We start from the raw sequence: 22,880 nt of genomic DNA, 5'->3' as shown, positions 1-22,880 counted from the left end.
GGGTGTTTTCTGGAAGCCCAGGCTTGTCTGTAATTCTGCCTAAGTAGAGCAGTGAGCATGGTGGGATGTTTTATGAAGAGCCAGCCTCTGGATTCCCTCGCCTTACCTCATCACCTTCCTCTGGCTCTGCTGGCTGGGTTTTGACTGACTGTCAACCTCAGCACTTGCTGGGGGAAGGGCTACCGCCTTAGCGGGTAATCTTAGTGGCCTCACAGAGGGGGCGTAGGACCAAGGTGGCTGGTCAGAGGGAAGGTGGGCTCAGCTGAAGGACCCAGAACTCCTGCTGGGCTTCAAGGACACCTCCATGGGGACGAGTCTCAGGACCCCCATGTGGCGTCTGGGAAAAAAGATGCCTAGGTCTAGAACATAACTGCAGGCAAAGGGTTCTTTAATTCTTCCAACTGCAGGAACTAGCTTAGTCCCACTCCTGTTTTTGGTGATTCTGTGAAAATGCCCCGTTTCTAGAAGAGAGATTCAATTCCTCCTTACCCCTCTTTCTCCAGGATCTGCTTCTTGGTCATGTCTTCGTCGTACCTGGCGTTCCGCATCTCCCGGCTAGAACAGCAGTTATGCTCCCTGAATTGGGGCAGCTCAGTCCCTGGGCACAGGTGATGCCCTTTCTCTTTCTCATGCTTCTGGGATTGAGGGTTAGGGACAGCAGCCAAAACCTATGGCCAGGCTGCTTGTTAGTCTGGCTGGTCTTGGCCTTGCCCTTGAGCTGGCTTGATGGCCCTCAGCAAGGTTGGGCAGGGTACACAGATCCCACCTGGACCCCCTCTCATGGGTGGACAGAGTCTTCACTGACTCATCTGTCTGCCTTCTAGGCCCTTTGTCTGACCTGGTCATCTCTCCTGTGTGCAGGTAACAGCCACTTGGCCTTTGTCCCCACTCCTCCAAGAAGAATGCTCTGGGTGCTAAGGTGCCACCAACAATCCCCTTGGTTTATGCTGCTGCTGTGCTGAGACTGAGTCTGAAAGAAAATATTCCAGATCCCTCCTCCTCCCCCCAACTCTTCTCCCTCCTTTAATGAGTGATCTTTAGTACCTGTTTACAAAGCTCCTACAATTTTGGGACTCAGACAAAAAGCCAGATTCTTGGATGTAGCTGAGGAATTCTCTACACTAATCCTCAGCAACCACTTAAATGAAAAAAAATTTTTAACTTGTTCCTTGGAAACAGCTCTGACACACAGGAAGAGCACTTGGGGTCACTGCAAGGGACAAAGGCCATGCTTTGATACCTGTCACTTGGCTCACTCCAGTGGTGGGACAGAGGCCAGAACCCAAACCACCAGTGTGGGCTCTGCTCTCTCCCAGCATACTGTGCTCTCACTTGGACGCCTGAGAGTCCCTGTTTTGGGGCCCAAAGGACTTCTCTGTAGTCAGCCAGGGACCCATGCAGGGCAGACTGGAGGGAGTGAGGTAAGCTATGAATGAGGAGAGGAGGGAGGGCCTGTGGCCAGGATTCCAGCAAGAGGAGTGTTCACGCTCTGTGCAGAGGCTCTGTTCTGGCCCCTCATGAGGAGGCTGGCTGAATCTGAGAGGACACTGCCTGCAGCAGGGGACTGTGGCAGCGGCTGTGAAGGAGAATAGAGGTCCAGCATTCTGTGTCCTCAGCTGCTTTTTCCTGGTGAGACAGGTGGAGCAGGGCCTTTTGATCACTGTGGTCGCAGACCAGGTACTGGATCTTTCCCTGGTGTGCTCAAACATTTCCAAGGTGCCCCAGGTGGGAAGTGGGGGATGGGAAGGGCAGTGGCTTTGATCTGAGGTCTTGCTTTGTACTCTCTGCCTGACTGCCTGGATTTTGGGTGTGGCCAATGGCAGCCTGTCGAGCTTGGCTGGGCACTGGGCACGATGGTGCTGGGCCACCACAGGGCAGAGCTCACCATGTCACCTGCAGGCCATGCAGGAGGGTCCTCCACTCCACGGGCTCTGTTCTCCATGAGTGTAATGGAGGTGTCCAAGGTGGGCCTGGGACAGTGCAGGGACCAGGCCAAGGGGGTCTGTCTGATACCTTTGGGGACAAGAGAGGTAGAGGATAGCAAGAGTGGACATGGTAGTGGCTTTGCCTTAGAGATTCTTCCTTCTCTGTCAAGGTCTCCTCAATTCTAAAAGCTTCCCTATGCCTTAAAACTCTGGCCTGTTCTCTCTGGGACTCCGATATGCTAAGAGAGTGCCTTTGTAGGTTCTGGAAAGGCCTTAGTGAGGAGGCCAGACATATCAGGGAAAGTCACTGGCGATGGGGTGGGTGGTGTTAGAAAGAGCCACTTTTTCCCTCTTCAGACACCTGAGAGGTTAACTAGGGAGAAATCCAGGTGGAAATTATTTACTGTGGAGCTGTGACTGTCTGGCCTATTTATGACAAACCCAAATGAAGACTGGAGGGACTGACAGGAGGTGACAACTTCCTAAACTCAGACTGGAGGTCTCTTCATTCTCTCCCCATCCCAGGTTCTAGGATTTGGCTTAGAGCCTGGCCTTGTGGGATACCTGCACTAAATCTGTATGTCTCAGGTGAAACTCACTGCTCCATTCTCCCCACATTGCCACACTGGATGAATGCCCACCCTTTTTTGGGAACCAGCCCCCTTAATCACTCCTTTCCATCAGATTTTCAGGGAAATAATCCTACTTGCCCCAGCGCCTCCCCTCCCTGGTCCTTGCTGAAGGGCAGGGAGAACAGGTCCATTCTCTGAGACTTGCTGGGTTGAGCCAGAGGCCATGAGAGGTGCCAAGTCTCCAGTCTCCATGCCCCAGGCTCAGAGACGGCAAGAGGCGTGCAGAAGAGTAGGTGGCTTTGGAGGCCCTCTTGGGGTCCAGGGCTTTGAGTGATACGAGTGTGTGCCTGTCCCTCTGGAGGGCCCTCTGTTTCTCCCTTCTGTCCTCCAGCCTGGTCCTCTGGCCAGCGTACCTTCTGTTGTGCTCATTTATAAACCATGTGTATTTATACAGACCTGCTTGCATTGGCGGATGCTCCTCTAATTCCCTGAGAATTTGGTTCAACTATCCTTCAGTTGTTCCACTGTGGCGTTAGCCTTTGAAAATATTTTTAAATAAAAAATCCGATTTTTCTAGTGTCCCGTGGTATGGGAAGTTCACTTTTATCTTTTGACTGCTCATTAAAGGTGCTCTTTACTGACATATTTGGCACGAAGGAGACTAACGGAGCCAAAGTCATTCCCAGAATCCCAAGTACTTTGCACATCTCGCAGGACTTCAGCTGAGCTGACTCATACTTCAGGCATATGGGGAATGGTAAGGACGGCCACAGCACACCACCATAGCCTCCTCCCTCTGTTGGATGGACACTGAGAATGCTTCCCTGTTTCTCCTGGGCAACTCCAAGGCAATGTCCCCGGTACAAACAGTACTGTGCTCCTGACTCAGGAATTAAAGTCTGGAACTCAGAGCTAGAAAACTCCTGTGTCCTTTTCTATGACATCAAGCCTAGATTATGGAGGTTAAATTCCAATTTGTGCCACGTCACCTTACTTTCTCTCTGGGAGGCCCCTTCTAGTAGTGATTCGTTCGTGCAGTAAATGCTGAGCCCAGACTATGAGCTGGTACTAAGCTAGGCACTGAGGATAGAGCAGTGAACATGTCAGGCAATATCTCTGCATCCCCCATGGCACTTGCATTCCACGTAAGCGTAAGTTCCAAGTAAATCGTGAACAAACAAGGTAATTCCAGATTGTGATTAAGTTCCATGAAGGAAAGAAACAGTGATACGAGATACAGTAAACAGGGAGGTGGCTTTGGATGGGTGGTCAAGAAATGTTCTCTGAAGTGAGATTTAAGCTGGTGCTTAAAGGATGAGGAGCCAGTCATGGAAGGAGCTGGGAAAAGGGTCGGCAACTGTGAAAGGTAGGAAAGAACGCATATGTCTCTGAGGAAAAGAGAGACCATCTGCATGAGTCTAGAATACTAGTCAGTGGGAGAGTGACGTGAAAAGAGGTTGGAAAGGGCAACTCAGCAACAACAAAACAACCTATTTAAGAGTTGGTAAAGGACTTGAATAGACATTTCAACACCACTAGTCATTAGGGAAATGCAAATCAAAACCACAATTAGATACCACTTCATATCCGTTAGGATGGCTACTATCAAAGAAATGGAAAACAAAAGTGTTACTGAGGATGTGGAGAAATTGGAACCCTTATGCACTATTGGTAGGAATGTAAAATGGTGCAGCCACTGTGGAAAACAGTATGGCAGTTCTTCAAAAAATTAAAAACAATTACCATATGATCCAGTAATTCCAATTCTGTGTATATACTCACAAGAACTGAAAATAAGGGCTTGAAGAGCTATCTGTACACCCATGTTCATAGCAGTGTCAGTCACAATCAGCCAAAAGGTGGAAGCAACCCAAGTATCTATTGACAGGTAAATGGATAAACAAAATACGGTGTATACATGCAATGGAATATTATTCAACCTTCAAAAGGAAGAAAGTCTTGCCATATGCTACAACATGGATAAACCTTGAAGACATTATGCTAAGTGAAGTAAGCCAGTCACAAAAAGACAAATGCTGTATGACTCTACATATATGAGGTACCTATGGTAGTCAGATTCATAGAAACAGAAAGCAGAATGGTGGTTGCCAGGAGCTATGGGGAAGGGAAACGGGAGTTATTGTTTAATGTGTACAGAGTTTCAGTTTTGCAAGATAAACAGAGTTCTGGAGATGGTGATGATTGTTGGACAATAATGTGAATGTACCTCACACTGTGGAACTATACACCTAAAAATGATTAAGATGATAAGGCTTCCCTGGTGGCGCAGTGGTTAAGAATCCGCCTGCCAATGTAGGGCACACAGGTTCGAGCCCTGGTCAGGAAGATCCCACATGCTGGTCCATGTTAAGCCCGTGCGCCACAACTACTGAGCCTGAGCTCTAGAGCCCGTGAGCCACAACTACTGAGCCCACGCGCCTAGAGCCCGTGCTCTACAAGAGAAGCCACCACAGTGAGAAGTCCGCGCACCACAACGAAAGGTAGCCCCCGCTCGCCGCAGCTAGAGAAAGTCCGCGCACAGCAACGAAGACCCAACACAGCCAAAAATAAATTAATTAATTAAAAAAAAGATTAAGATGATAAATTTTATATGCATTTTGCGCTCCCTGGGTACTGCAGCTCAGGTCTGAAAGTTTGGAGCTGGCAGAATCAGTGGTTACTGAAACCCAGTGCTTGCTTTTGCTAGAGGAAATAAACACGTGGATGTACTATGCAGAAAAATATGGCTGAATTTCTACACGCCATCACACGCCTCCTTTTCACTATTGCCAGGGAGTGGTTCATAGCAGCAGCATCACAGTGAGGGCATATCATATTTTTTAAGTCGAGCTAACTTTATAAGGGAGAAACAACAGCCCTAAACTTGGAGAAATGGAGGGATATATATATATATTTTATGCGGGAGCCTCAGCTTGCAACATGGGCTTTAGCCAGATGAGGAAGAGTCATGAGAGTGGGCAGAAGTTCTCGTGAAAAAGGCATTCAGGAGTGAGGGGGGCTCTGGGAGAACTGCATCCCACCAGAGACATCCTGGGAGTAAGAAACTGCCCCCACTTCCAGGCGCCCACCCAGCCAGCCCTGGCCCTCTCACCTGGTGGCCATGACATTAGGACACCTATTGAGCTAGGTGAGGTGGTGACCCTGTGCTGCTCCTCTCTCCTAGCAGCTGCACTGCAGAATCAGGGCATCCTAGGGCAGAGAAGCTTTTCAGAGAAGGCTCTCCTGTCAGCCTCAGGCTGGGACAGGCCAGATCCCTAGGCTGATCTCACTCTGGGGGGGGAGAGGTGAGATGCCACTGGGCCACTAGGTGGCAGCAAAGTCCAGCAGGAACTGGAGCCAAGGCAGTGAGGGACAGACTTTGCTCTTCTTTCTCAAAGAAAGGCCCCCTGCTGTCCCCAGGCCCTGGCAGTGGCAGAAGGGAAGCTGGGCAGGCTCCCATGGCCATTTCTCCCCGGTGCCCTTTGGTCCTTTCTCTCCTCTCCCCTCTTCTTTCATACCCTGGGGGAAAGGCCTGAGGTGATTATGAGAAGAAAGCATTCCCAAGGACTCTGCAGATCTCCTGAGGTCTGTCAGTCAGAAGGCAGAAGTGGCTGGTGTGAAGAACAAGTGTGGTGTCTGTGGTGTGTGTGGGGGGTGGGGTGTGTGTGTGTGTATGGTGTGTGGGGTGTGTGTGTGGGGGGTGTGTGTGCTTTGTGTGTGGTGTGTGTGTGCTTTGTGTGTGGTGTGCGTGTGGGTGGTGTGTGGGGTGTGTGTGGTGTGTGTGTGCTTTGTGTGTGGGGTGTGTGTGTGTGGGGTGTGTGTGTGTGTATGGTGTGTGGTGTGTGTGTGGGGTGTGTGTGTGTATGGGGTGTATGTGGTGTGTGTGTGGGGGTGTGTGTGTGGTGTGTGTGTGGGTGTGTGGTGTGTGTGGGGTGTGTGTGTGTGGGTGTGTGGTGTGTGTGTGTGTGGTGTGTGTGTGTGGTGTGTGTGTGGGGTGTGTGGGGTGTGTGTGTGGTGTGTGTGTGTGTGTGTGGTGTATGTGGTGTGTGTGGGGGGTGGGTGTGTGTGTGGTGTGTGTGTGTGTGGGGTGTGTGTGTGGTGTGGTGTGTGGGGTGTGTGTGTGGGGGGGGTGTGTGTGGTGTGTGTGTGGTGTGTGGTGTGTGTGTGTGGGGTGTGGTGTGTGTGTGGGGTGTGGTGTGTGTGTGTGTGGGGTGTGTTTGTGTGGTGTGTGTGTGGTGTGTGTGTGTGTGGTGTGTGTGTGTGTGGTGTGTGTGTGTGTGGGGTGTGTTTGTGTGGTGTGTGTGTGGTGTGTGTGTGTGTGGTGTGTGTGTGTGGGGTGTGGTGTGTGTGTGGTGTGGTGTGTGTGTGTGTGTGTGGGGTGTGGGGTGTGTGTGTGTGTGGGGTGTGGGGGGTGTGTGTGTGGTGTGTGGGGTATGTGTGTGTGGTGGGTGTGTGGTGGGGGCTCTGGGGGCGAGTGGGGAGCTCAGCTTCCAACAAGGGCACAGAAACCCCAGGCTTTCCCCGGCTCTGCCCTTGTTGTCAGTAGCATCTTCTCCTACCCAGGGCACAGAATTACAGAAACCTGGATTCTGCAAGGTGTGATTTCACTTTCTCCTCCTCCCTTCATTTAGAGATAAGGGGCTGGACCCCAGAGCAGAGAGGATTCAAATTTAACGGTTACATGGCTACATACGCTTTGCCCACTGAAAGTGAGGGGGAGGGAGGCGTTTAAGCCTCTGAAATGATAATCCAGAGAAACCTGAGTTTATCCTCTGCGTGCCTGACCTCCACAGAGCCAAGGAGCACCTGGCGCCCAGCAGGCCCTGCTGGCTGGTCCTCCTTCGCGCTGGCAGGGCTCCTCGCCTTCCCGGAATGTGTTCCTTCTTGTTTGCCACTCAGTGCCTGGCCCAAAGCCAAACCTGGGCTGCTCAGAATACCACGTCCCACTCACTTCTCTCGCAGGATCCGAGACAAGGCTCTCTCCCGCTTGGGGAAAGGCCAGGCCCGCGCTGCAGCCTCATCCTACTGGTGCCGACTTCTCTAAGGACATCATGCTCTCCAGTGGCTGAGGGCAGAGGCACTTAGGCAGGATGCAGCTGGCACCCTGGCCAAGCAGAGAGTGGCATATTGACATCTTATCCTTTTGGCAGCCTTCTAAATTGGGCCAGAGTGGGCAAAGTGTTACCCACAAGCTGTTCATTAACTTGTTAAATGCAGAAAGGTTGGCTTAGGCTCCACTTTGGGAAAATGTGACACCCACTGCTCCTGGATTCACTCTAGCATGAAGGAGTGTTAATTGGTGTAGGATTTCTGATGGAAGTTTTTCTTTGCTGTTAGTTCCAAATACCAGGCTGGTCTGAATGCATGCTCTCTCCAGTCTGTAATTACATTTAAAAGATTTATTAAGCACTTGCTATGGACTCCTGAATGTATGCTTCTATAGATACTATGATTCTGTAATTTTCTGAGCAACAAACTGGGTACCAGGCCCTATGCAAGGTACTTTTTATGCTCATTTGACTCTCACAACAAGGAACTCTCAATACAACAATATGGTTTTCACACCTTATGCTGTGGAAACTGAGATCGATGGGCCAGAAATACAATATGGACCCCTTCAAAGAGTTTACTGAGGAGACAAGATAGAGGGAATAGCTGTATAACAGTGTAGACATGTGAGCCCTAATATGTACAGAAGGGAGTGGCATAGACTGACTCAGTGGCAAGGGGTGTGCCACATGTGTGGACTTCAGAGGGTAAGAGTTGGATCAGCGGAGAGCTGTGGGGAGGGTCCTCACCGGTTGTGTGTTTGGGGGTGTAACATCAGTAAAAGGATGGTGGTGCGAAGGATGGTGCCAATGAAAGCTTAGGAGAAGCAGAGTTCCGGCTGGGGAATGGATGCGTTAAGTGTGCAAAACACCTCAGGATCTAAACGCCAGGATGAGAAGGAGAGACTTGATCTTTCAGGCAATGAAGAGCTACGGAGACTACTGGAACTTAGGAGTGATGGATAAATGTGACGGTTTAGGAATGCTGGTTTGGCAATGGGGCAACAAGGTAGATTAAAAGTCCGCCAGAATAGTCTAGATGGCGGTTTCTCAACCTCAGCACTACTGCCATTTTGGGCTGCGTAATCCTTTGTTATGGGGGGGTTTGTCCTGTGCATTGGTGGGTGCTCGGCCACATCCTTGGCCCACCTGATGCCAGTAGCACCTCCCACCCCTAGCTGTGACAACCAAGAACATCTCCAGACATTGCCAAATGTCCCCTGGGGGACAAAGTGGCCCCTGATTGAGAATCATTAGTCTAGAAGGCAGGAGGTAAGGGCTTGGACCTCAGAATGTTGGCAGGCATTTTCATAACCAACTGCATCAATCTATTGACTCTTAGAATAGCTGACAAAAGTAAAAATGATTTCCTTGCCACAGGAAATTCGTCATCAATGCCAAAGAACTTAATGGTCTAAAGAGGCTCAGAAGTAGATCATTCTGCATATTAGAAACCTCTAGAGGATACACCAAAACTACAGATAATGTGCTCATTAGCAAGAAAGTGGCTGATATCAGGATTTCTCTCTCTACCCCCTCACCCCCAAGTCACATCTTACTCAACCACTGCTTTGAATAAGGAATGTCCAATCTGTCCACAGGCAGAAAAGCTACTGATCTGTAATTTTGCTAGGCTTGCATTCACCTTTTTAACATTTTGTTTTTGGCAATTGGTAGAGTGGATGGATAGAGCCTGGCCTGCAACGAAGAACTATGATTTACCAAGATGTATCTTTGTCTAAAGCAGGAATCAGTGAAGATCAGATAAGACCACTGTAAGAACTTTGGCTTTTACTCTGAATGAAATGAGAGGCAAAGGAGTGAATAATACGCTTTAATTATATAGGCTTTAAAAGGATCACTGTTGGCTGTGAGGCAGGGAAAGGTGGAAGCAGGGAGGTCAGTTAGGAGACTGTGGGGTGATTGCGTTGAGAGATGACAGAGGCTCTGACTCAGGTGGTAGAAGCAGAGATGGTGGAAATGGGAAGATTCTGGATATATTCTGATGGTAAAAACAACAGAATTTCCTGTCAAATTAGAGATGGAGGATAACAGAAAAAGAGTCACAAAGGATGACTCATGTTTTACGGCTTGAGAGGATGGACAGAGTTGCCATCAACTGAGATGAAGAAAGCAATGAGTGGTGCATTTTTTGGGAAGAAGATCAGTAACGCACTATTGAACATGTAAAGTTTGAGATGAGTTTTAGACATATAAGTGGGGATGTCAAGTGGGCAATAGATATATGTGTCTGGAGTTCAGGAGAGAAGTCTGGGAGATATAAATCTGGGAACTGTCAACGTTTGGATGGTATTTAGTAGCAGGAGACTGGATGAGATCACCAAGGACTGAGTGTCCGTTGATAGAGGAAAGTATGGATGACCGAGCCCTGTGGCACACTGTGATCAAGAGATCAGGAAGAAAGGGAGGAACTAGCAAAGGAAACTGATGAGTACCTGATAAAGCACAAGGAAACCCAGAAGAGTCTGGTGTTCTGGAAGGTAATTACCACACAGCAAGGAGGAGACTGACAAATGCCGCTAATAAACCAAATTTCTTTTACTGTGGCTCAACAAAAGTTCTTTTCCACTTGAATATAACCCAGAAGTTTCCAACCTGGACAACTCCAAACAATTTAATGCTTAGGGTTATTCTGTCAGTACAAAAATGGCCCGAGCCCCATTTCCAACCACTGTCGTCAGTCCTGAGACTCAATTTCTGCAAGAGTTTCCAAGGTTGCTTCTGTGTCTCCTGGGTTAGACCATGATGCAGTCTGCTTGTCTACTGTCTCCTGTTCCTTTAGTATTGCCTTCTTTTGCCCATGATATGCCACTCCTCATCCTTCACTCCTCCAAATGATCCACCACCAAGATAATCAGATGTATCCAAATTGCATGAAAGATTTAGAGTTAATGGAAGGCTATGGCACAAAGCCGAAAACAACTTCAAATTCAGTGCACACGTGACTGCTTATAGCAATTTGACAGCCATTCTCTCTCTAAGGAAACTTCTCAACAGCCATGTCCTCCAGTAGGCCCCTGCCTCCTGCTGTGTTTCTGGCATGTATCCCATCTCAGTTCTTTTCACCAACCTCCCTCTACTTTCTTTCCTAGGCCTCATTCTCTTTTTCTAGGGCATCCAGTGAAAATTCAAATTTCTTTCATCTTATTATTTGGAGTAACTGATCTCTTTGTATCCTCCTGGCCCACTTAGGCTAAACCCAGAGAGTTGACCTTTCTCAACCAAAAAGGTCCATCAAGATATTTACCTCAACAAAACAACAAGCTCTCTAGCAATAAATTATGCGACACTCCTGAAGCCAGAAAAGCTACATTCAGTTTTTGTTTTCAATAGTAGTTTTTCCTTTTGGGTAAATAAAACAGAAAAAAAAGCATTACCACTAAAAAACCATACAGCAGTGTATCACGGTGGTTAAGAGTAGAGGTTCTGGAATCAGCACATCTACATTTAAACCTCATTAATTCACTTGGGCAACTCTAAGCTTTAGTCTTCTCATCTCTAAAAGGGGGATAATAGTAGTATCTACCTTAGAGCTTTATGGTTATTATTAAATTGGAAAATTTACATCAAATCCTTAGAAGTCCCTGACACATAGAAAGAGCTCAATAAATGTTAGTTATTATCTATTAAACTTCAAGAAAATTTAAACTTAAATAAGTATAAAATCCAGTGTTGGTACGGCTACACAGAATTAAACATAGGTTTTTATTATACATTATTAATGGTACTGCACATTGATTCTCTTTTGAGAACTCTGGATATCTATATGAAGGGAAATAAATTGCTCATATGCTTTGATGTCTCAACTCCACTTTTGTAATCCTCAAGGAGATAATTTGGAATGAAAAAGTTGTTTATGAAGAGTGTTTGCAGCAATGCTATTCATAACAACATCGGAACTAACCAAAGAAAACCAAACTTTGGGGAGGAAACGACTAAGAAAGTTATGACCTATTAACCTCTTGTAACCCCAGGTTAACATTAAACATAACAAGTAAAAAAAAAACCAAAAAACAAGTAGACAGTGATTAAGGGAGGAAATTTGTAAAAAGCAGAATTAAAATAGTGCTTATGCATGGATTATAACTATGTAAAATGTGAAAATCTCTAAAAAATCAGCAGATAAGTTGAAGAGAGGTCCATGGTTAGAGTTACATGTTTAGTGAGTTCCTTGTTTTCCATCAGGTTGCTTACGTTTGTCAAACCCTCCCCCAACAATAGCTTGGTATTATGCAAGCATGAAAAGTTATGCTGATTAACAGGGCATTTTGATTTCTGCTTTAATACCATGGAAAGATGATGGGCTGTTTTTTGATAAATTGCTTCTATATTCTCATTTATTTATTCAACGAATAATAACCAGTGTCTATGTGCCAGGCACTATACTAAGCAGCATGGATTCAATGGTGATGAGACATCGTCCCTGGCCTCCAGGGCTTCCAGTTTAGTGGCAAGACTGGAAAATCTTGCCACTATAAATCACCTGTAATTTTACACCACCAAAAATTACAGGTGATTTGGGCACACCGAAAGGCTTCATGATTCTAGGGTATTGTTTAACAAGGAAAGCAAATTAGTCTGGTGCATCGGGGAAGATTTCCCTGAGGAAGAGATGCCATAGGAATTTCCCTGATGAAGAGTGCTGGAGAGTTAGAGGGGGCGAGAACAGCAAGTAGGAAGGCTTTAAGGGGAGAAAAGAATGTGCTGTGCTGGAGGAACGAAAAGAAGGTCTGCAGAGTTGGGGAACAATAAACTAGGGCAAGAGAGATCTGGCTCATAGAGAGGCAGGAGAAGCAGGAAGAGGCCAGATTGTACAGAGCTTTATTAAAGATATTGGCAGGATATGAAACAGACTGGGGGATGGACAATATGTGTGAATACTGGAAGACTACTTTACAGGCTACTGTGGCAGTCCAGATGAGAGATGATGGTTGCCCGGATGACAGTGCTGGCATTGGTGAGAGAAATCCATGGAGTTAAAGGATATTCAAGATGTAGAATCAACACAACTAGGAGACTGGTAAATGTGAAGTGTGTGAGAGAGAGACAAGTAAAGGATGACTCCTAGATTTCTGGCTAGAATTGGGTGGGGCAGTGGTGCCATTTCCTGAGGTAGGAAATACTGATAGAGCAGATTTGATGGGGGAAGATGAGTTGAGCTTTGGGATTTGTTGGGTTTGAGTTGCCTGTGAAATATCCAAGGGAAGATGTCTAGTAGGCTGGTAAATGGATATTCAGGTAGAAGTTTGGCAGAGGTCAGGAGAGAAGTATAGGTCTGATGTGCCCAAATCTATCACTGGCCTGGGGAAAGGACGGGAGAGCCTAGGAAGTGTGTACAGAATGAGAAAAGGGATTTGGGAATAAAAACCTGAGAATCTACAGCAAATAGACAAGAAACTGGCAAACAAGAAAGAGTGGTCAAGGAAGTACTAGAAAAACTAGGTATCACATCAATTAAAGGAAGAGTTGTTTGAAAAGGAGGGTTTAATGTTGCTAGGACTAGTAAAATGAGAACCATTAGTGCTCTTGTTGAGAATTTTTTGTAGAGTGGTGGGCACAGAGTCTCGATTACAGTGGGTTGAGAAGTGGGCAGGAGGTGAGAAACTGACACTAGATCTGGCTGTAAAGAGGAAGAAAGCAAAAGGTCAGTATCTAGAGGGCGACATGAGGTCATGCTTTTATTTATTTTTAAAGATGGGGAGATTTAATACATACGTACATCTAAATGCTGATGGAAAAGAGCCAGTAGAGAGAGGCTCCTGCTGCTGCTGCTGTGTGTGAAGGAACTGTCTGCACAAGATCCCTGTGCACAGGTGAAGGCATTAGCCACAGCTATGAGGGTCACTGCAATAGGAGTGAGGAAGGCTCAAAGGTGGGTACAGATATAGTTAGATTTGTAGATTTGGTGTCAGGAAAGTTGAAGTTCATGACAGTTCCTATTTTCTCTCTGAAGTTGAAGAGTGTGGGAGGAGGTGAGGGCTTTGCAGGTCTGTGGAATGAAGACTGAGGCAGCAGCTGTGGAGAGCTAGAGCGTGAGCTGGCAAGGGAAGCATGGCCAAGGGCAGAGAAACTTGTCCTAGCCTGCGTCGTGGGGGACAGGTTTTCTTCTAAATACAGGTTGCTCTGTTTTGGTACATGGAGGGAAAAGAGCCAGGCAGTAATTCTTCTTCTGGCTTTTAACCCAAACTGCAGGATCCAAGATGAATTTTTTCCTGAGTAATGGTTAACTCTTCCCTAGTACTAACACTTTAGTTGGCTACCGCTTCCTTTGACACTCTGACATGTATGTTTTCCTTACACAAGAAAACTTAATTTAAATGCATCTGGCACTTGATTTTTTCCTTGGTGGAGTTTCACTTGCTTCATTTTGGAACTTAGTGACCAATCTCCCCAGTTTTGTACAGAGTGTGCCACCTTTGCTTAGTACCATTTATTTGACTCAATTCCTTTAAGTCCTTTCTTTTGTATGAGTTTTCCCCAGGCTGCTGCTCTTGTTCTACTTCCCATCTTTCATATACATGAAATCTGAAAGGAAGTACAATGTAGGGCTTTTAAAATACTTTAGGTCAGCACATTGATGTCAGGAGCTGATCCAAATATGATCTAATATATAAAACAAAGCCAGTTATTATATACATTTTGTTACCTAGCAGTTAATTGAGATGACAGTTTCTCACTATTGGTTTCTGTAATATACTTGCTGAATTTAGGAAATTTATAAAGTGAGGCAAGATTACATTTAAAATGTTCAAGCAAGGAGTTTTTGCTATCATTTTCTGGAAGAGGGAGAAAGGTACAAGTGGAAAGAGTGTGAGAAGAGGAGATGGAGGCCCTGCACTTGAGTCTTGGCCCTGTCACTTGAAATCATGTGACTGAGTTCCACTAAGTTTGTTTCTTATCTATAAAATCAGAATAATAAGGAAAACAACCAAGATGGTGGAGTAGAAAGACCCTGAGCTCACCTCCTCTCACAAGCACAATGAAATCACAACTATCTACAGAACAACCGTTGATGAAAAAATACTGGAACCTACCAGAAAAGATCTTCTACAACTAAAGACATAAAGAAGGAGCCACAACGAGTAGGGGAGGAGGTGTGGACTCGTGATATAATTAAATCCCACACCCCCTGGGTAGAAAACCCACAAACTGGAGAATAATTATACTGCAGAGGTTCTCCTACAGGAGTGAGAATTCTGAGCCCCACATGAGGCTGTCCAGCCTGGGAGTCTGGCACCGGGAAGATGAGCCCCCAGAGCATTTGGCTTTGAAGGCCAGTGGGGCTTAATTACAGGAGCCCCACAGGACTAGGGGAAACAGAGACTTCACTCTTAAAGGGTGCACGCAAAATCTCATGCATACTGGGACCCAAGGCAAAAGCAGTAATTTGATAGGAGCCTGGGCCAGACCTACCTGTTGGTCTTAGAGTCTCCTGGAGAGGTGGGAGGGTGGCTGTGGCTCACCCTGGTGACACAGACATTGGTGGCAGACGTATTGGGGAACATTCAACCTCAAGAACATTCCCGGCAGCTGCCATATTGGCTCATTAGAGCCAAGCCCTGGCCCCACTCAATAGCCTGTAGGCTCTAGTGCTAGGATGACTCAGGCCAAACAACTAACTGGGTGGGGACACAGCCCCACTCACTGGCAGTCAGGTGGCCTAAAGACTAAAGAGCTCACAGCCACCTCTAGACACTCCCCTAGACATGGCCTAGCCCACCAGAGGGCCAAGACCCAGCTCCACAAACCAGTGGACGGGCACCAGCACCTCTCACCAGGAAAGCTGCACAAGCCTCTAGACCAGTTTCACCCACCAGGGAGCAGACATCGGAAGCAAGAAAATTATGATTCTGCAACACAGGCCAGACCCTACCCTGGGACCGGCTGGGCCCTGCCTTTGCCCACTAGCAGGGCAATGCAACCTTCAGGACACTCCGGACCCCACACCCAACTGTGTCAGGAACTGGCCCTCTCCTACCAATGATCTGAAACGAGATCTGGGATCCCTGGGCCCTGCAGCCAGAATTCAGGAACCAGCTCTGCCTGCCAGAAGCCTGGCACCAACCCCAGGATCTGGTTTCACCTGCCAGTAGGTGGGCAACAGCCCCAGAGTCTTCAGGACCCTGACTTTACCTACCAGCAAGACAGCACTAGCCCTGGGGCCCCCTAGGATTCCGTAACCAGCCACCTCAGGACCAGGCCCTGCTAAACAACATGCAGCAGAATCTGCGCAAGGTAGGGCCCATTAACCAACCAGACTAGGGGCTAACCAAGCCTACCAGACAGCGCATACAGTCAGCCCGCTACACAGAGGGACCCATGCAGCCCTCTTAGGGGGAACCCCTAGAGCATATAGCCTGGGTGATGAGAGAGGAGTGTACTGCAGGGATGCATAGGCTGCCTCCTACAGAGGGCCACGTCTCCAAGGTTGAGAAACGTAAGTAACCTATGACATACATAAAAATACAAACAGCAACTTAGACAAAATTAGGTGGCAGAAAAATATGTTCCAGGTGAAGAAACAAGATAAAACTGCAGAAGAACAACTAAGTGAAGTGGAGATAGGCAATCTACCTGAGAAAGAGTTCAGAGTAATGATCTTAAAGATGATCAAAGAACTCGGGAGGAGAATGGATGCACAGAGCGAGAAGTTAGAAGTTTTTAACAAAGAGAAAATATACAGAACAATCAAACAGAGATGAACAATACAATAACTGGAATGAAAAATACACTAGAAGGAATCAATAGTAGACTAAAGTATTCAGAAGAACAGATTAGTGAGCTGGAAGACAGAGCAGTGGAAATCACTGCCGCTAAACAGAAAAAAGAGAAAAGAATGAAAAGAAATGAGGACAGTTTAAGAGACCTCTGGGACAACATCAGGCACACTAATATTTGCATTATAGGGGTCCCAGAAGGAGAACCTCCCTAACCTGGGAAAGGAAACAGTCACCCAAGTCCAGGAAGCACAGAGTCCCATACAGGATTAACCCAAAGAGAACAACCAAGACACATTTTAATCAACATTACAAAAATTCAAGATAAAAAGAGAATAAAAAAGCAGCAAGGGAAAAGCAACAAACAACATACGAGGGAACTCCCGTAAGGCTATAAGCTGATTTTTCAGCAAAAATTCTGCAGGCAAGAAGGGAGTGACACGATATACTTAAAGTGATGAAAGGAAAAAACCTACAACCAAAAATACTCTACCCAGCAAGGCTCTCATTCAGATTTGATGGAGAAATCAAAAGCTTTACAGACAAGCAAAAGCTAAAAGAATTCAGCACCACCAAACCAGCTTTACAACACATGTTAAAGGAACTTCTCTAGGCGAAAAATAAAAGGCTACATTTAGGAACAAGAAAATTATGGAATGAAAAAGCTCACTGGTAAAGGCAAACATATAGTGAAGGTAGCAAATCATCCACACACAAAGGTAGTATGGAGGTTAAAAGACAAAAGTAGTAAAATCATCTGTATCCACAATAAGCATTTAAGGGATACACAAAACAATTAGATGTAAACTATGATATCAAAAGCAGTAATCGTGAGGGGAGAATACAAATGCGGGGTATTTTAAATGCATTTGAAATGAAGAATCAGCAACTTAAAACAATCCTGTATATAATAGACTGCTATACAAAAACCTCATGGTAACGGCAAACCAAAAATCTATACTAGATATACACCCCAAAAAGAAAAAGAAATCCAAATACAACACTAAAGATAGCCATCAAGTCACAAAAAAGAGAACAAAAGAAGAAAGGGGGGGAAAAAGACCTACAAAAACAAATCCAAAACAACTAATAAAATGGCATTAAGAACATACATATCGAGGACTTCCCTGGCGGCGCGGTGGTTAAGAATCCACCTACCAATGCAAGGGACACGGGTTCAAGCCCTGGTCTGAGAAGATCCCACATGCCGCAGAGCAACTAAGTCTGTGCGCCACAACTACTGAGCCTGCGCTCTAGAGCCCGCGAGCCACAACTACTGAAGCCCGCGCACCTAGAGCCCGTGCTCCACAAGAGAAGCCACCGCAATGAGAAACCCGGGCACCACAACAAAGAGTAGCCCCTGCTCACCACAACTAGAGAAAGCCTACGCGCAGCAACAAAAGACCCAACGTAGCCAAAAAAAAAACAAAAAATAAAAACAAAAAAAACACATACATATTGATAATTATCTTAAATACAAACAGACTAAATGCTCCAACCAAAAGACAGACTGGCTGAATGGATACAAAAACAAGACCCGTATATATGCTGCCTACAAAAGACTCACAGATCTAGAGACACATACAGACTGAAAGTGAGGAGAAGGAAAAAGGTATTCCACACAAATGGAAATCAAAAGAAAGCCAGAGTAGCAATGCTTATATCAGCCAAAATAGACTTTAAAATAAAGACTGTTACAAGGTACAAAGAAGGATACTACATAATGATCAAGGGATCAATCCAAGAAGAAGATACAACAATTGTGAAGGGCTTCCCTGGTGGTGCAGTGGTTGAGAATCTGCCTGCCAATGCAGGGGACGAGGGTTCAAGCCCTGGCCTGGGAAGATCCCACATGCTGCGGAGCAACTCAGCCCATGAGCCACAATTACTGCGCCTGCGCGTCTGGAGCCTGTGCTCGGCAACGAGAGGCTGAGATAGTGAGAGGCCCGCGCACCGCGATGAAGAGCGGCCCCCGCACCACAATGAAGAGTGGCCCCCGCTTGCCACAACTAGAGAAAGCCCTCGCACAGAAACGAAGACCCAACACAGCCATACATACATACATACATACATACATACATAAAAAGAATGTAAGCAGACAAGAATATCATTAAAAAAAATTAAAAAAAATTGTGAATATATATATATATATATATATATACACACACACACACACACATACACCCAACACAGGAACACCTCAATATATAAGGCAAATATTAACAGAAATAAAAGGAGAAATCAACAGTAACAGAATAGTAGGGGGCTTTTTAACACCTCACTTATATCAATGGACAGATCACCCAGACAGAAAATCAATAAAGAAACAGACCTTAAATAACACATTAGGCCAGATGATATTTATAGAGCATTCTATCCGAAAGCAGCAGAATACACATTCTTTTCAAGTACACGTGGAACATTCTCCAGGATAGATCACATGCTAGGCCACAAAACAAGCCTTGGTAAATTTAACAAAATTGAAATCATATCAAGCATCTTTTTTTTTTCCCCCCCGACCACAACACTATGAGACTAGAAATCAGCTACAAGAAAAAAAAAACTGCAAAAGACACAAACATGTCGGAGGCTAAACAATATGCTACTAAACAATCAATGGATCACAGAAGAAATCAAAGAAGAAATCAAAAAATACCTAGAGATAAATGAAAACAAAAATACGATGATCCAAAACCTATGGGACTCAACAAAAGCAGTTCTAAGAGGGAAGTTTATAGCAATACAAGCTTACCTCAGGAAATGAGAAAAATCTCAAATAAACAACCTAATCTTACACCTAAAGCAACTAGAGGAAGAAGAACAAACAAAACCCAAAGTCAGTAGAAGGCAATAAATCACAAATATCAGAGCAGAAATAAATGAAATAGAGGCAAAGAAAAAGAAAATCAATGAGACGAAAAGCTGGTTCTTTGAAACGATAAACAAAATTGATGAACATTTAGCCAGACTCATCAAGAAAAAAAGTGAGAGGGCCCAAATCAATAAAGTCAGAAATGAAAAAGAAGTTACAACCGACATCACAGAAGTACAAAGGATTGTAAGAGACTACTATGAACAATTATATACCAATAAAATGTACAACCTAGAAGAAATAGCCAAATTCTTACAAAGGTACAATCTCACAAGACCGAACTAGGAGGAAATAGAAAATATGAACAGACCAATTACCAGTACTGAAACTGAGTCAGTAATTTAAAAATCCCAACAAACAAATGTCCAGGACCAGATGGCTTCACAGGTGAATTCTACTAAACATTTAGAGAAGAGTTAACTCCTATCCTTCTGAAACTATTCCAAAAATTGCAGAGGAAGAAACACTTCCGAACTCATTCTATGAGGCCACCATCATCACCTTGAGACCAAAACCAGACAAAGATATCACACAATAAAGAAAATTACAGGCCAGTATCACTGATGAATATAGATGCAAAAATTCTCAACAAAATACTAGCAAACCAACTCCAACAATACATTAAAAGGATCATACACCATGATCAAGTGGGATTTATCACAGGGATGCAAGGATTTTTCAATATCTGCAATTCAATCAATGTGATACACCACATTAACAAACTGAAGAGTAAAAACCATATGATCATCTCAACAGATGCAGAAAAAGCTTTTGATAAAATTCAACATTCAGTTATGAAAAAAACTCTCCAGAAAGTAGGCACAGAGGGAACCTACCTGAACATAATAAAGGCCACATATGACAAACCCACAGCTAACATCATGCTCAATGGTGAAAAGCTGAAAGCATTCCTGCTAAGATCAGGAATTAGACAAGGATGCTCGCTCTTGCCACTTTTATTCAACATGGTTTTGGAAGTCCTAGCCACAACAATCAGAGAAGAAAAAGAAATAAAAGGAATCCAAACTGGAAAAGAAGATGTAAAACTGTCACTGTTTGCAGATGACATGATACTATACATAGAAAATCCTAAAGGTGCCACCAGAAAACTATTAGAGTTCATCAATGAATTCAGTAAAGTTGCAGGATACAAAATTAATATACAGTTTCTATTCACTAACAATGAAATATCAGAAAGAGAAATTAAGGCAACAACCCCATTTACCATCGCATCAAAAAGAATAAAATACCTAGGAATAAACCTACCTAAGGAGGCAAAAAACCCCCTGTACTCTGAAAACTATAAGACGCTGATGAAACAACTGAAGATGACACAAACAGGTGGAAAAATATACCATGTTCTCAGATTGGAAGAATCAATATTAAAATGACCATACTATCTAAGGCAATCTACAGATTCAATGCAATCCCTACCAAACTACCAATGGCATTTTTCAAAGAACTAGAACAAAAAAATTTTAAACTTGTACAGAAACACAGAAGACCCTGAATAGCCAAAACAATCTTAAGAATGGAGCTGGAGGAATCAGGCTCCTTGACTTCAGACTATACAACAAAGCTACAGTAATCAAAACAGTATGGTACTGGCACAAAAACAAACACATAGATCAATGGAACAGGACAGAAAGCCCAGAAATAAACCTATGAACTTATTAAATTAGAACATTCTCTAACACCATAAAAAAAATAAACTCAAAATGGATTAAAGACCTAAACATAATACTGGATACTATAAACCTCCTAAAGGGAAGCACAGGCCTAAATCACAACAGTATTTTTCTGGAACTGTCTCCTAGAGTAATGGAAACAAAAGCAAAAATAAACAAATGGGACCTAATTAAACTTACAAGCTTTTGCACAGCAAAGGAAACCATAAACAAAACAAAAAGACAACCTACAGAATGGGAGAAAATATTTGTAAATAATGCAACTGACGAGATTAATTTCTAAAAATATACAAACAGCTCATACAGCCATACAGCTCAATATCAAAACAACAACAAAACAAACAATCCAATCAAAAAATGGGCAAAAGACCTAAAGAGACATTTCCCCAAAGAAGACATACAGATGGCTAACAGGCACATGAAAAGATGCTTATCATCGCTAATTATTAGAGAAATGCAAATCAAAACTACAAGGAGGTTACACCTCACCGGTCACCGGTCAGAATGGCCATCATTAAAAAGTCAACAAATAATAAATGCTGGAGGGGGTGTGGACAAAAGGGAACCCTCCTACGTTGTTGGTGGGAATGTAAACTGGTGCAGCCACTATGGAGAACAGTGTGGAGTTCCTTAAAAAACTAAAAATAGAGTTACCATATGATACAGCAATCCCAATCCTGGGCATACATAGGGAGGAGACTCTAATTTGAAAAGATACATGCACCCCAATGTTCACAGCAGCATCATCTACAACAACATGGGAGCAACCTAAATGTCCATCGACAGATGAATGGATAAAGAAGACATGGTATATTCATATATATATATGGAAACAACATAGATGAGCCTAGAGATTATCATACTAAGCGAAGTCAAAGACAAATATCACATATCATTTATATGCAGAATTTAAAAACACGACACAATGAACTAATTTACAAAACAGAAAGACTCACAAGACAGAGAAAACAAACTTAAGGTTACCAAAGGGGAAAGTGGGGGTAAGGGATAAATTAGGAACCTGGGATTAACAGATACACACTACTATATATAAAATTGGTAAACAACAAGGACCTACTGTATAGCACAGGGAACTATATTTAATATCTTGTAATAACCTATAATAGAAAATGGAAAAAAATCTGAAAAAGAATATATACATGTATAAATGAATCACTTTGCTATACACCTGAAACACTGTAAATCAACCATAATTCAATACAAAAATACCTGGAAAAAACTTGACAATTAAATGAGATTATAATTATATATAATAACGTATATAAAGTACTTTGCACGTTATAGAGTGATACAAAGATTAGTTGTCATTTACCACCCTTGAGTAAGTTTTCTCTTTTGACATAACAGTATTTATCAGGCCATTTTTCACACAGCTGAATGGGTGCACTATAAAACTAAGTTTTCAAACTTGCTGCTAGTCTTAAAATGGACTGGTAGTAGGACAGAGAAATAGGTTTATTTTTGTGTGTACTATATGCTTTACACACCATACTGAATCCTCATTGTACCTGCTTAAACAGACTACAACTTCGTTTTGCAGATGAGGCTACTGAATCTGAAACTTGCCCAAGGCTATAAGTGTATAACTGATAGTGCTTGGATTTGCAACATTCATGCTCTTTCCCACACCATAGCATGTAAATTTCTGTAACTATTCTCCCCTTTTCTAAGTGATGGAAGAAAAAAATTTCAGTATCAGTAAATAACCATATGAGTTTGCCATTTCAATGGAATACCTATTATTAAAACATATAGTCAATATGGATATAGTAAAAACTATAAAAATAATAAGACATATCAGAAATATAATCCACTTGTGGTTTTTAAATTATTCTGATCCAATTAGGACTAGTACTTAGGAACTTCAACAGCTATCTAGCCAAAGGGCAGAAATATTTTGATCTGGACAGTGTTAAATAGAAAAATCAATGATATTTTTGACCACCATGTGAAGCTGGGTTTATATATGGTGACCTTTCAATTCCATATGAGACACAGGTTGGACAAGTGTGAGTT

The 22,880-nt window shown here is 44.1% G+C and overlaps 2 protein-coding genes across 2 annotated transcripts in view; one reads left to right on the top strand and one right to left on the bottom strand.

Moving 5' to 3' along the window:
- The window catches only part of GRAMD2A (GRAM domain containing 2A), a 34,737-nt gene extending 31,661 nt beyond the window's left edge, over positions 1–3,076 (top strand). The window contains 1 exon segment of the mRNA XM_068554897.1: positions 504–3,076. Coding sequence (XP_068410998.1) covers positions 504–612 — 109 coding nt within the window. The 3' untranslated portion in view covers positions 613–3,076.
- SENP8 (SUMO peptidase family member, NEDD8 specific) overlaps positions 1,956–22,880 on the bottom strand; it is a 45,737-nt gene continuing 24,812 nt past the window's right edge. Inside the window, exon 3 of the transcript XR_011075371.1 lies at positions 1,956–2,013. The gene's annotated coding sequence lies outside the window, so the exon portion shown is untranslated. The remainder of the gene's footprint in view (positions 2,014–22,880) is intronic.

This window comes from Eschrichtius robustus, chromosome 1 (assembly GCF_028021215.1).
Source record: "Eschrichtius robustus isolate mEscRob2 chromosome 1, mEscRob2.pri, whole genome shotgun sequence".
Taxonomy (NCBI): Eukaryota; Metazoa; Chordata; class Mammalia; order Artiodactyla; family Eschrichtiidae; genus Eschrichtius; species Eschrichtius robustus.
This window is presented reverse-complemented; position numbering and strand designations above follow the sequence as displayed.